This window comes from Nuphar pumila, chromosome 11, assembly GCF_984573655.1.
Source record: "Nuphar pumila chromosome 11, dmNupPumi1.hap1.1, whole genome shotgun sequence".
NCBI classification, from domain to species: Eukaryota; Viridiplantae; Streptophyta; class Magnoliopsida; order Nymphaeales; family Nymphaeaceae; genus Nuphar; species Nuphar pumila.
This window is the reverse complement of record NC_143259.1, coordinates 19,630,628-19,643,965: the sequence shown is the minus strand read 5'-3', so window position 1 is coordinate 19,643,965 and position 13,338 is coordinate 19,630,628. Positions and strand designations below refer to the sequence as shown.

Below are 13,338 nucleotides of genomic sequence, written 5' to 3'. Positions count from 1 at the left end.
TTGAACCCGTGTCGTCGTGTCTACGTGTCTTTGTGACATAGTTATAAGGTATAAATCCAGGTTTCGTAGGGCACCTTGCATCGAGTTCGAGTCCGAAATAGCATAAATCCGATCATATCCGACCCGTTTACATCCTGCATCACACGTGTGGTGGATGTAGCACGTGCGAGCAGAGAAGGCAGGGAGAGGGATTACACAAACGAGAAGTGAGAACAGAAACCCAACGTTCATATTCGAGGGAGAGAGAGAGTGAGAGAGAGAGATGCAGGCCCAGCAGCAGAGCCTCTGCAGAGGGTTGAGGGATCTCCGACCCTTCTCGAACCCCAACCAACAGTTGGCTCTCTTCTCCCCATGGAAGACGTCTCCGGAGTCGTTCAGGTGCGTCGCCGGCGGCAGCTCGCGCGGCGGGAGGGCGGCAAGGGGCAGCAGAGGCCGGACGGTAGGTGGCGGCGCTGCCGCCCGGACCCCGAGGCTCAGGAGAAAGGACAACGTCTGGAGCGTCGACAACGAGCTCGCCGAACGGACGGCGAAGAACGGGGCGGGCTCGCCGCGGCGGAGGAGAATTAACAAGAGAGTTCGGAAGAGGAGCAAGAACTCGAGAGTGATTGTCTCTGGTTCGATGCTCATGGAGATCGAAACCGTTCTACAGACGCAGGTGGGTCGATCTCCTTTTAGCTCCCCACTTGAAATTTTGATGGGTTTCTGTATGTGGGGTGTGTCAGAAACCTGTCTTCCGTGATTGCCGTTTCGTTTGGTCTTGAAGAAAATGCTTTAGCATCGGTGGTATGGAAGATTTGAGCTTAACTAGAAGGATTTTCGCGAAGAAAATGATGAGAAAGTCGTTAATGAGAGTTTCCATTTGCTAAAACTGCACGAAGCTTCTTGTTTTTTGAATGCCTTGCGTGTATCTTAATAAAAAATTGAAAAGGTGATACCAATTTTACTGCACTTTGGGTTTATGACATTCTTGTGTTTTATATTGCTAAGATTGAGTGGTTAACATTGCAAGAACTGCATGTTTCTTCTTTAGTTGGTTTATTTACGGAAAGATTGGAGAGTGCCTAATTAATTGTGCCATACATTTGTTTTTTACCCAAGCAATTGCTATTTCCACCAAACTTAAGCGTGCCCAATAAATTCCATCAGCTTACAGTAAAGCTTCTTTTATAGCTTGTTGCAATAAAACAAAAGAAATTGTGTGGATACATTTTCGCCTAACAATCATGTGTGTGAAGCGTTCCTTTTTATAAGGAAAAATAGGACTGGTAGTAATTGGTACATAGCTGCAACACACAACTAAGTGACTTGATTAATAGATGAGCCTTTTCAAAGTGAGCATTAGTTTTTTTTTTTCTCCATCTGTGCTATGGGTGGTTTTTCTTGGTGAACATCTGTATGATTCTGATTTTTCCCATCTTCAACTTTCATTTTTTGATTTTCAGGAACCTGTTATAAAACCAGCATGGAATACATTTCTAAGCAGTGTCAGTGGGATATGGAAAGGTGTTGGTGCAGTATTCTCACCACTTACTGCTGAGATGGAGCCTATTGGAATCGGAAACAAAAACGAGAGTCTTTATGACTGCTATACTCTTTCCCACCTTGAGAAGGTTTCATCTTATGATGGCATTAGCTCTCAACTACAGAGAAAAATAAGTTGGGTGACTTTAAATCCTTATGGTGAGATGCGTCAGCCGATGCATGGCAACGACCAGAAAAAGGAAGATTCAGCGACAAATAGAGATGGATTTTTACATGAAAGCAGTAGTCATCACTCCACTGATAAAAATCAAACGGTACCTAGTTTTGAATCTTTTGACCTTACAACAAGTGAGGTTATGGACGAAGATCTTATGGCCATGGAGCCGGGGCTTGTTTTCTTTGAGGTAAATAGCTCTTCTTATATCCTCTGTGTGTTCAAAATTTACTTTTCTGGTATCTTTTGTCATCTTAATTTTTTTACTATCTCTATTCTTCTTGGGCTGTGGGACGTAGAAAAGGGATGATGATGATGATGATAATGATTTTAATCTTATCTATCATGGCGGTTCCGTTGTCAATAATTGCTTCAATTGCTTTGTGTAATTTGAAGAACAATGTTCTGGTAGTCATCTTATCATTATTGTCTCTGCTTACATTAGTCATGATTGAAAAGGTAGTACCTGTAGTAAGAGGCTTCCCTGGGCAATATTTTGAGTACATAGGTTAAACTTCATTGCCATTTTTAGTATTATATTCAAGAAAACTGAATATATGATGGAATAATGTCTTCCATAAGTAAATGAATTCCACCCATTGTGAGTTTGTGAAATAATTCTGTCAGCTTTCTTCTGCCACCTGTATGAATCAAAGCTTTTTATGTATAGTAGGTTCTCCAGTTTTCTCATTAACTTCAAATATGTCTATCATTTTGTATCACTAGCAGCATGACAAGTTGGTTGCATGACCTGGTTGACCTTTGAGCTCTGTTTTGGGTCAATGTATCCCTACTCTGTGGAGTTCTCCAACACCAGGATTGGGGTACTCTATTCAATCAAGCAACATTGTGTTTAGGGTGTTCTCAATTTCCATTTATCATTAGAACAGAATTCTAAATAATTATGTTCTTCAAATTTAAAATAGCTGTCTCGGCTATTTATGCTTGGATGTCAAACAGTTGCTAGTATTGGTCGTTGCCATATTCTGCTTTTAAATATTATTGAATTAATAATGTAATGATTTGAAGTCTGATAACTATGGTTGTGTATAGAGCATTTCATGATACATTACATTTTAGTTCCTTTTGGTGGCATAAAATTTGATGTCATATTTATATCTACCACCAATATACATGCAAGTTTATGTATTTTCAGGATGGATCATACTCTAGAGGACCGGTTAATATACCAGTTGGAGCAGTTGATGGTTCAGAGTATTTTCTTTCTCCAACTTTCAAGTTTGAACAGGTAAGATATATACATATCGGTTTTTGGATGCTTCTACATTCTTTTCAAAGTATTCTTGCTGCACCAGGAACACAATATTGTTTCTTGGCTAATTATTTAGGTCAAAGGTTCTTTTGACTTTAATTGAATGGTGGATCTTGATAGAATAGTGATGCTTCTCCTGTGATTCTATCCATGACTTTGATGTATTTGTTAAAATATATATGTTGTCACATATATATATATACTTATATATATATGTGTGAAATACCCGATAGGGGTATTTTTGTTATTTTACATAGTTGTTTTTAGAAACAACTATTTTATGTAAATAATTTTTTTTAGTTTTTTTATTTTTTCCTTTTTTTTAAATAAGGGATCCACGCATAAGGGGCCCCACATACAGTCGTTGGGGCCCCAACAACGGTCACAAATGTGACCGTTGGGGCTCTCAACGACTCTATGGGGAGCTCCCAATGGCTCCCCTTTTTCAGCCCTCTTTCTTGTATAAATAGGAGTCTCTACCCCATGTATTTCTATGGCCTTTTAGGCCTTCATTCAATGAAGTATGTGCAACTTATGCCTCTTCGTAGGCTTCTTGTGGTGTCCCTTAGTAGACCATTTTGTTATTCCCCATTATGGGGTTGTGTTTGTCCAATATTGGACCTTATGAATGCATTATGCATTCTTGTAATTCATTTCTGCATACTTTATAACAATATTTAGCTTAAGGCTTAATGCCATGTTGGGTGGACAATTTTCATGAATTATCTTCAAGTTATCTTTCTCAAGATAAAGTAATTTTTAGAAAGTTAAGGAAAAGTGAAGCAAGATGAAAATGAAATCGTACAAAGTTGGTAATGTGTTTGACACTTTTGCAAGAAAACAACGATAAGAAAATCTTGAGAATCACTAGACATTTAGCATGAAAAATATTGTTATGCCAGGCAAAAAAGAATTCAGAGAACTATCACTACAGTTTAAATTCATAGAGCTATCACTACAATTTAAAGTGAATACTGGACTGTATGTGTTCCTTTGTTAAGTCTTCTTCCCTTTTCATCTCTATACGGTAAAATGGTGATGATTTTCTAGAACTTTGCAGCTCAAGTTATCAAATCCATGGGGGATTGATCAATGTAAAGGTTAGATGACATAAACATGGCTAAACTTGCTCCTGTAAGAATTTAACTGTAACGCTCCAAAATTTCAAACTTGCGAACCTTTCAGAAAACATGCAAGAGACTAGAAAAAATCTCTTTCCTCCAGAGTTTGTTCATAAAATCAGCGAAAGAGTATTCTTTTGTTAATTCAGAAGGCAAGCTAACAACTTTGGGCACGTTAGCTAAAAGAACCAAAACTCACAAAATTTGGATATCCCAAGGAAAATCCGTTACAAACCCAAAACGTCAAGGATGCGAGATAAGAGCAGGAAGAAGAAGTCTTGAAGTCATCTTGCAATCGCGCCATCGCCCGTAGTGTACCTAATCATCACCTGTACCCATAGAATGAGTTAGTTTCGCGAAAAACTAGTAGGTGTACAAGAGAGACTACATGATACTGAATTAAGTACATTTAATTCAGTATGCTAAGCAATTTAAAGCAGATATACAGTTAAACAGGGAAACAATGTAACAGGGTAAGCAGTGCAATAAGGTAAGCGGTTCAAAGCAAGCAAGCAGTGCAAGCGGTAAGCGGTGCAAGTGGGTAAGTAAGCAGTGCAAATGCGTAAGTAGTGCAAACGCGTAAGTATTGCAAGCGAGTAAGTAAGCAGTGCAAATGCGCAAGTAGTGCAAACGCGCAAGTAATGCAATCGAGTAAGTAAGCAGTGCAAATGGCAAAACGTAGCAAGACGATTCATTTGATCATAGGTTGTGAACCACCATGCAACTAGCTTGTTCTCGTTTCTAGAACGGGGTCTCTACATTTAATCATTATCAGGACATCGTTTGTCGCTCTCACTATTTCTAACAAACTCAACGGGGTCTCTACATTTAATCATTATCAGGACATCGTTTGTCGCTCTCACTATTTCTAACAAACTCTTTGTCCTGAACAACCTTAAACTATTCTCATCTCTCAAGGCCTTACGTGGCCACCTGTCACCGGTTATGACTCACTAAGGCGTCATACTTTCTCAGAAAAGCCCACCCTTTCGTAGAAGGTCCAAAACATGATCATTATCTCAAATCGATAATGATTTGATTCTCACATCTGAGTCCTGCTTGTAATCATGATAAAAAAGAAAGCCGAAACTATAAATTCATAAGTGGCTATCTCAAACAATCTCAGAAGATCATCACAGCTCACCATAACTTTTTATGGTAAGCAAAAACACAAGATCCACGTCGGATCGCTCGGTCCGGGAGATATACGACCTGACAAGGAATTACCGCCCTAGAGGGTATACCTGGTCTTGGACCATACACTTCCTCACAGGAGTTCACCGTCTTTGCGGCTACCCGTTCGTGGACAATGTACATCCTCACAGAGATTCTACCGCTTTAACCGGATTACCCGATCTGGGAAATGTACAACCTCACAAGGAATTCTGACCTAGATGGTATACCTGGTCTTGGACCATACACTTTCTCACAGGAGTTCATCGTCTTTGCGGCTACTCGTTCGTGGACAGTGTACATCCTCACAGAGATTCTACCACTCTAGCCGGGTCACCTGGTCTTGATCATATATACCCTCACAGTGAAACCTTTAGGAAGCCGGTCCCCAACAAATGTCATATACAATGAAAATCATTGTAATACACACATCAACACAAACGACTGCTTTTAGGGTCGATAGCCACTATAATAATCAACAAGATCAACGCCAGATCACCTGGTCTGGGAAATGTATAACCTCAGAAGGAATTCTGCCCTAGATGGTATACCTGGTCTTGGACCATACACCTCCTCACAGGAGTTCACCGTCTTTGCGGCTACCCGTTGGTGGACAATGTACATCCTCACAGAGAATCTACCACTCTAGCCGGTTACCTGGTCTTGATCATACACGCCCTCGCAGATAATCCTTTGGAGATCAGGTCCTCAACAAACACCCACTCAGTGATACATGCATCAATACAATCGACTGCTCTGAAGAATTGACCGCCTTTGAGGTCAGCAACCACCAATATGGGCACAAGCATGTATATCAGCAATATGCATCGTATCACTCCACATGATAAAACAAAAGACACGATCACCCATTCCTCTAATAAGGTTCCATGAACCATGAACATATTATCGAATACTTTCAACATTTCTTATCACGTGGCATATCAAATAGAAGCATATAATACTACGCATCGTATTATTGCCACAAGGAACATTGCAATCCTCAAATAGAATCTCAAAGTATGCGTAAACGATACATAAGAACACACAAATATGGCAATCCAGCTGATTCTATAGGCGGAGAGTAACTAACTCTATCTGTCAGCCAAACAAAACAACTGAATACGACAAATACTTATAACAATGCTCGCGATATATACAATTACCATCAAATGGCTCAGTCCATCAGCAAGTAATTAAATTAATCGTAAGCCATAAACCATTGCATCACAAGCCATTCATAAGCTATACATGATAAGCAATCATCCAACAACAATTATATCACAATATGTAAGCAGCTTATAAGACAAGCAGCCACATCAATCCTAGTTGCCACCAGTTCGTAGATTACGAGTTGTATGCAATCACATCAATCATAAGAGATACAAGCCAACAAGTGCTACGTTACAACAAGCACCAAGCAGTTCGACCAAGGGGTAAAGCAAGTCACATGCTAATATGTAGCAAGTGACATAATGTTATTATTATAAGCACTTAACTAGTATGAGAAACTAGTTATTACTCAGCAAAGAACTGCGTAAGCAGTTTAACAAACTGGAGTAACGCCTCGACAAGTGGGTACAACTCAACGAGTAACATACTAAACTACCGAGTAAGCAAGCAATCAACCAGTGTGAATAAACTTTATGTTTCGATATTATTGGCCTGCGGGTACGCGCAGGCAAAACGTAAAAACAACTGAGACTAGTTCGAGCGTCTGTTATTCTATGTATTTTCAATAACTCGAATAGCTAGTTGAGTCCACTCCTAAAGGGACGACTTTAGCCGAGAGAGGATTCCCCAAAAGCTCATAAGCAGTGCCACCGATGCATCCAACTTCTGCAGAAGTGTTGAGCTAACTATTGTAGCCCCTTTCCCCTAACTCCAATGACTGGGGAGGCCGGATCAATGCTCGTGGGGTGGTTGTTAACAACCTGTCCATTGGAGTTTTGTACCGCTATGTCCTCTCTCTTGACAGACAACAAGAAGCGAATGTGTGTGTTAGGGGTTGCTTAACTAACGACCCATCCTATGCTGTGGTCTTTAAACCACTCGAGCATCTTGCCCGTGAAGGCGAATGTGAGGCCATTTTATGTGATTACAACATTGTGCATTTAACACTATTTGACGTCGCACGACCGACTCATCCGATCATCGCAGTACTAGCGTTTAGTGCACGACTACAAGTACTCTAGAATGAAAGAGGTATAGTTCCTCAATAGGAACCTCAACAAGAGTGTTTCACAAAGATGTAATATTTCTCAAGCTTTACTTTGAATATTATTTATCTTTTGAAACAGTCAGCAGCTTGTGCCAACATTTGGCATGTGATTATCTCGAATCTCATCTGCTATCGGGGTATCTATATGCCTCGCATGACTCGATACCGACCTCGATAGACAAGATACAGGTTTTTCAACAGAACCAACCAATCACCTCCTTCCAAATGCTTTGATTTGGGCAGTCTTTGATGCTTTTGTGCAGCTCCCTAAAATTTCAAGTCGACTCTGTAGGACTGCGCACACGAAGAGCCAGGATCCTTGCGAGGTATCCCTCTCCTTCGACGAGGATGTATCGCTCGCTCCCGACTGAACTCTTGTCGCAAGAGTGAGAGTGGTAGATGTCTCTTGCATCCTTCACGAGGATGCCTTAAAAGCCTATGCAATGAGCGAGAACCTCAGTGTCTTCTGCAATAGCAAGGCAGTAACAACACATACAAAAGCAAGAGCCTGGGCGCAAAGCGCGACGGCAAAGTAAAGACTGTGAGCAGGGGTGCAACGCAAAACCTTTGTGCGATATGCGACGACAAAGTAAAGACTGTAAGCAGGAGTGCAACGCAAAACCTTTGCGCAATGCGCGATGGCAAAATAAAGGTTATAAGCAGGAGTGCAACGCAAAACCTTTGCGCGATGCGCGACGTCAAAGTAAAGGACTGTAAGCATGAGTGCAACGCAAAACCCTTTCCGCGATGCGCGACGGCAAAGTAAAGGACTGTAAGCAGTAGTGCAACGCAAAACCTTTGCAGGATGCGCAACGATAAAGTAAAGGACAAGGATCGCAAAACCGTGTCCTTAAGTTAAATGCGTACTCGTATAAATATATATATTTATTTAATGGTCCCTTTTTAGTTAATTGAACTTAATTCAATTGTCCAAGTCTTCCGTGCAATCTTCCCCTACCTTTGGGAGTTGCAAGCTTGCTGGCGTCTGTGAGTGTAAGCGATGGACGGCTCGGGTCGCGGAGCGCGAGCAAGATCCATCGCACGAGCTGCAAAAGCGGCAATCTTAGCAAGCTAACGCAAAAAACAGAAGGTCGGGGGCACTGCCACTGACCTAACGCGAAGGAAGCAAAGGCAAGGGCATCGCACCCTTGCGCACTTGCTATAGCGCAAGAAGTAGGGGCAGGGGCTGCGAGCCCTTGCTGACCTGCTATCAGCAAACTACGATGAGGCATGGGGCTGCACCCCTACCTGAAGAAGGCAACGAGGGAGGCCTTGACATCGCCCTGCCTGCCAAAAGAGCAAAGAAAGGCGACCAAGCCCCTACCCGTTACCATAAAGGGGGAGGCAGGAGGCTTCGCCCCTGCCTGCTGAATACGCAAAGAGGCAGGGGCTTGGCCCCTGCTTGCCGAACACGTAAACAAGCAGGGGGCAAAGCCTCTGCCTGACGCCCAAAAAGAGGGAGCAGGGAGGGGGCTTGCCCCCTCCTCTGAACAACGGGGGTGCAGGGAGGTGGCAGGGGGTGAGAGAGAACGAGAGAGGAAGAAGGGGACAGAGGTTCTCTTTGAAACCCCTGCCTCGCTGTCTTCAAAAGACAGGGGAGGCGGTGCCTACTATGTCACATGGGTGCGGGTGCGGGGATTCGACATTTCCAAAAAACCTGGGTGCGGGGGTGCGGCAGGGGCAAAAGTGTAAAAATATATATATATATATATATATATATATATATATATATCATGTATAGTGTATATGTATGAGGTCCATGACATTTATGCCCAACTTACTTTTTACCATTTTTTTATCTTATATGGTTGTCCCCAAAGATGATTGTGGAGCCTGATTTATTGTTTTTGCCCTTGTAGGAAGGGGGGTCTGGGGGCTCCCCCCGGCGGTCCAGGGGGGGCCGCCCCTGGCGGGGGGTTATAGGGGGGCAGCCCCCCCCCCCCCAAAGATTTTTTTTAAAAATTTTGCAGCCCATTTCATAGGGCAAAAAAAAAAAAATCCAAAAAAAGGGACAAAAATGACACTGGGTGAGGTCAACGCACCCAGGGTCGGGTTGACCGCACCCGGTGCCACACACGCGTTGAGTCGCGTCGATGCGGGTGCGGCACCCTGCTAGCCGAATCCCTGTGACATAGTGCCTATATTGGGTTCGGGTCGGGTCTGGGTTCGGATCCGACCCGAATCCAAGCTTAATTTTTTTTTTCGATTATTACATCCTACCCTCCATAAAAAAATTTCGTCCATGAAATTTCTATTGCATATATTGGTCAAAACATAAGTCAGAGTATTTTTTCCTGACATTTGACCATACTTCAGCAGAATATTCGTTTTTTCCTGACATTTGACCATACTTCAGCAGAATCTTCGTTCGAGTTCCTTACCATCCTTGAAGTAAACAAAGGATACCCAAGATAAAAAATCTCAGAAAGCTCGAAAAAGAAGCCAAAAACATATGTACTATTCATGCGTAACATGAATAGTTTACAAAAAACCCAGCAATGCTGGTACATAAGTAGAACGTGTCAAGCCACATAGCTTAACAATGCTAAAAACATCTATAAAACAAGAAAAAGTGTATACTTACAGTGCGATGCGGATGCTCAATGGTTAAGAATCCTTACTTCCCTTAGCTTTGATACCAAAACTATAACGCCCCAAAATTTCAAACTTGCGAACCTTTCAGAAAACAGGCAGGAGACTAGAAAAAATCTCTTTCCTCCGGAGTTTGTTCATAAAATCAGCGGAAGACTATTCTTTTGTTAATTCAGAAGGCAAGCTGACGACTTTGGGCACGTTAGCTAAAAGAACCAAAACTCACAAAATTTGGATATCCCAAAGAAAATCCGTTACAAACCCAAAACGTCCAGGACGCGAGCTAAGAGCAGGAAGAAGTCTTGAAGCCATCTTGCAATCGCGCCATCGCCCGTAATGTACCTAATCATCACCTGTACCTATAGAATGGGTTAGTTTCGCGACAAACTAGTAGGTGCACAAGAGAGACTACAGGAAACTGAATTAAGTACATTTAATTAAGTATGCTAAGCAGTTTAAAGCAGATATGCAGTGCAACAGGGTAAGTAGTGCAACAAGGTAAGCGGTTCAAAGCAAGCAAGCAGTATAAGCGGTGCAAGCGGGTAAGTAAGCAGTGCAAATGCGTAAGTAGTGCAAACGCGTAAGTAATGCAAGCGAGTAAGTAAGCAGTGCAAATGCGCAAGTAGTGCAAGCGAGTAAGTAAGCAGTGCAAATGGCAAAACGTAGCAAGACGATTCATTTGATCGTAGGTTGTGAACCACTACGCAACTAGCTTGTTCTCGTTCCTAGAACGGGGTCTCTACATTTAATCATTATCAGGACATCGTTTGATTCTCACATCTGAGTCCTGCTTGTAATCATGATAAAAAAGAAAGCCGAAACTATAAATTCATAAGTGGCTATCTCAAACAATCTCAGAAGATCATCACAGCTCACCATAACTTTTTATGGTAAGCAAAAACACAAGATCCACGTCGGATCGCTCGGTCCGGGAGATATACGACCTGACAAGGAATTACCGCCCTAGAGGGTATACCTGGTCTTGGACCATACACTTCCTCACAGGAGTTCACCGTCTTTGCGGCTACCCGTTCGTGGACAATGTACATCCTCACAGAGATTCTACCGCTTTAACCGGATTACCCGATCTGGGAAATGTACAACCTCACAAGGAATTCTGACCTAGATGGTATACCTGGTCTTGGACCATACACTTTCTCACAGGAGTTCGTCTTTGCGGCTACCCGTTCGTGGACAATGTACATCCTCACAGAGATTCTACCACTCTAGCCGGGTCACTTGGTCTTGATCATACATACCCTCACAGTGAAACCTTTAGGAAGCCGGTCCCCAACAAATGTCATATACTGTAAAACCCCATTTAAAAAAAAAAAATCTGTTTGGACCCGGGCCGGGTCGGGTCCGGACCCGACCCGGCCCCCTTTTTATTTTAGGGTTTTCAAAAACCCGAGCATTCGGGCGCCGCAACCCCCCCTTTCTTTCCCCTTCGCGTGCGGGCAAGTTTGGGAAACCCACTAGGGGTTTCCCCTTTCGATTGCCCCCTGCGCCTTTATGAGGGAGGTTGGAGGGCGAGGGGAGTCACGCCTCCCTCTCGCAGCCCTCGCTCCCCCCTCTGCGCCGGTCTCCTCCCTGCTGCGCACGCCGCCGACGCCGGCCACCACTCCCAGGTACGCCGCTCTCTTCTCCTCTCTCTTCTCTTCTCCTCCCTCTTCTCTTCTTCACCCCCCCTTCTGTCACCTCGCCGGGAGGCCGACAGGCGGCGCACGGCCCCTGCCGCGCCCTCCCACGTCCCCTGATGCCTTTCGGAGGGTCGGCAGGGGTCCAGTCACCCCTGCGGCACCCCTTTTTTTGCCTGTCATCTTTGGGATCGCCGTGGCTCGGTCTGGCAGTGGCTGGGGCCCCTGCCATTCGTTGACTCTTTCGGGCAGGGGCCGAGGCCCTGCCACCTCACCGCCATCGGCAGGGGCTCAGCCCCTGCCGATTCGATGTTTCTGGCAGGGGCTCAGCCCCTGCCACTTGACGTTTCTGGCAGGGGCTCAACCCCTGCCACTCTTCTTTTGCCGGCAGGGGCTCAACCTCTGCCACATAATTGTTGCTGGCAGGGGCTGAGCCCCTGCCACTTTCATTTTTGCCGGCAGGGGCTCAGCCCCTGCCACCTTCATTTTCGCAGGCAGGGGCCCAGCCCCTGCCACCTAATCGGTTCTGGCAGGGGCTCAGCCCCTGCCACTTTCATTTTCGCAGGCAGGGGCCCAGCCCCTGCCACCTAATCGGTTCTGGCAGGGGCTCAGCCCCTGCCACCTTCATTTTCGCAGGCAGTGGCCCAGCCCCTGCCACCTAATCGGTTCTGGCAGGGGCTCAGCCCCTGCCACCTAATCGGTTCTGGCAGGGGCTCAGCCCCTGCCACTTTCATTTTCGCAGGCAGGGGCTGAGCCCCTGCCACTTGGTTGCTGCTGGAGCCCCTGCCACTTGATTGTTTCTGGCAGGGGCTCAGCCCCTGCCGCTTCTTTGCGTTTGGCAGGGGCTGACCCCCCTGCCGCCTCAGTAGTTTTTCGACAGGGGCTCATCCCCTGTCGCCCCGCTGCCGTCTGCAGGCAAAAAGGCTTGTCCTTAACGTTCTTCTGATTTCGGCCAGCAGGGGCACACCCCTGCTGCCTCTCTTTTTTTCCTATAGGCAGGCTTGTTTTTCTATTTCTCCGCATTATAATTAACATAGCACTGTTGCAGACCTCGCATCGGACCCCCGCTCTGGCTCCGCGGCCCGAGCCTCGTATCATCTACACGCGTAGACGCACGCAGCTGCACGACATCCCGAGGTAGGGGAAAGTCGCACGAATAGTGTGTATGAACAAAATAAAATAAGACTTCTGAGATAGAATAATTATTTTGCATATTTGCGTATCTGAAGAAGTATTGGTTCATCAATGTTTTACTCTTTGTGATTCTTTTGAAATTGCATAATGTAAATTCTTTGGGTAGACTCATTCTAGAAAGAATCAAGTAGTTTACTTGGCATGCCTGTTTACGTGTACGATTACTTAACTCATAATTGTCTATTATGCATGCTTATTCCTTTGAAACTGCATACTTAAGATAGACTTTGTGAAGAGACTCAAAACCACTGCAATTGCTATTATAACCGAACCTTAAGGCAGGTACGGTATGAATTTTATGTAAGATCATGGAGGGTATTGAAGTGTGAAATCTATACTTTACTGATTTTGATGTGGTAATATCGGCCTCTACAGGCCAATTGCTCAGAAAAGCAAAACATGTCATGTAGGAACCAAAAGAATCATAAACCATT

General features: G+C 44.3%; 1 protein-coding gene across 1 annotated transcript in view; it reads left to right on the top strand.

The window, feature by feature from the left end:
- Window positions 1-234: 234 nt before the first annotated feature.
- The window catches only part of LOC149822151 (dihydroorotate dehydrogenase (DUF3598)), a 43,787-nt gene continuing 30,683 nt past the window's right edge, over window positions 235-13,338 (top strand). The window contains exons 1-3 of the mRNA XM_089980137.1: window positions 235-655; window positions 1,443-1,886; window positions 2,853-2,945. Of these exons, the coding sequence (XP_089836263.1) occupies window positions 263-655; window positions 1,443-1,886; window positions 2,853-2,945 (930 nt within the window). The 5' untranslated portion in view covers window positions 235-262. The remainder of the gene's footprint in view (window positions 656-1,442; window positions 1,887-2,852; window positions 2,946-13,338) is intronic.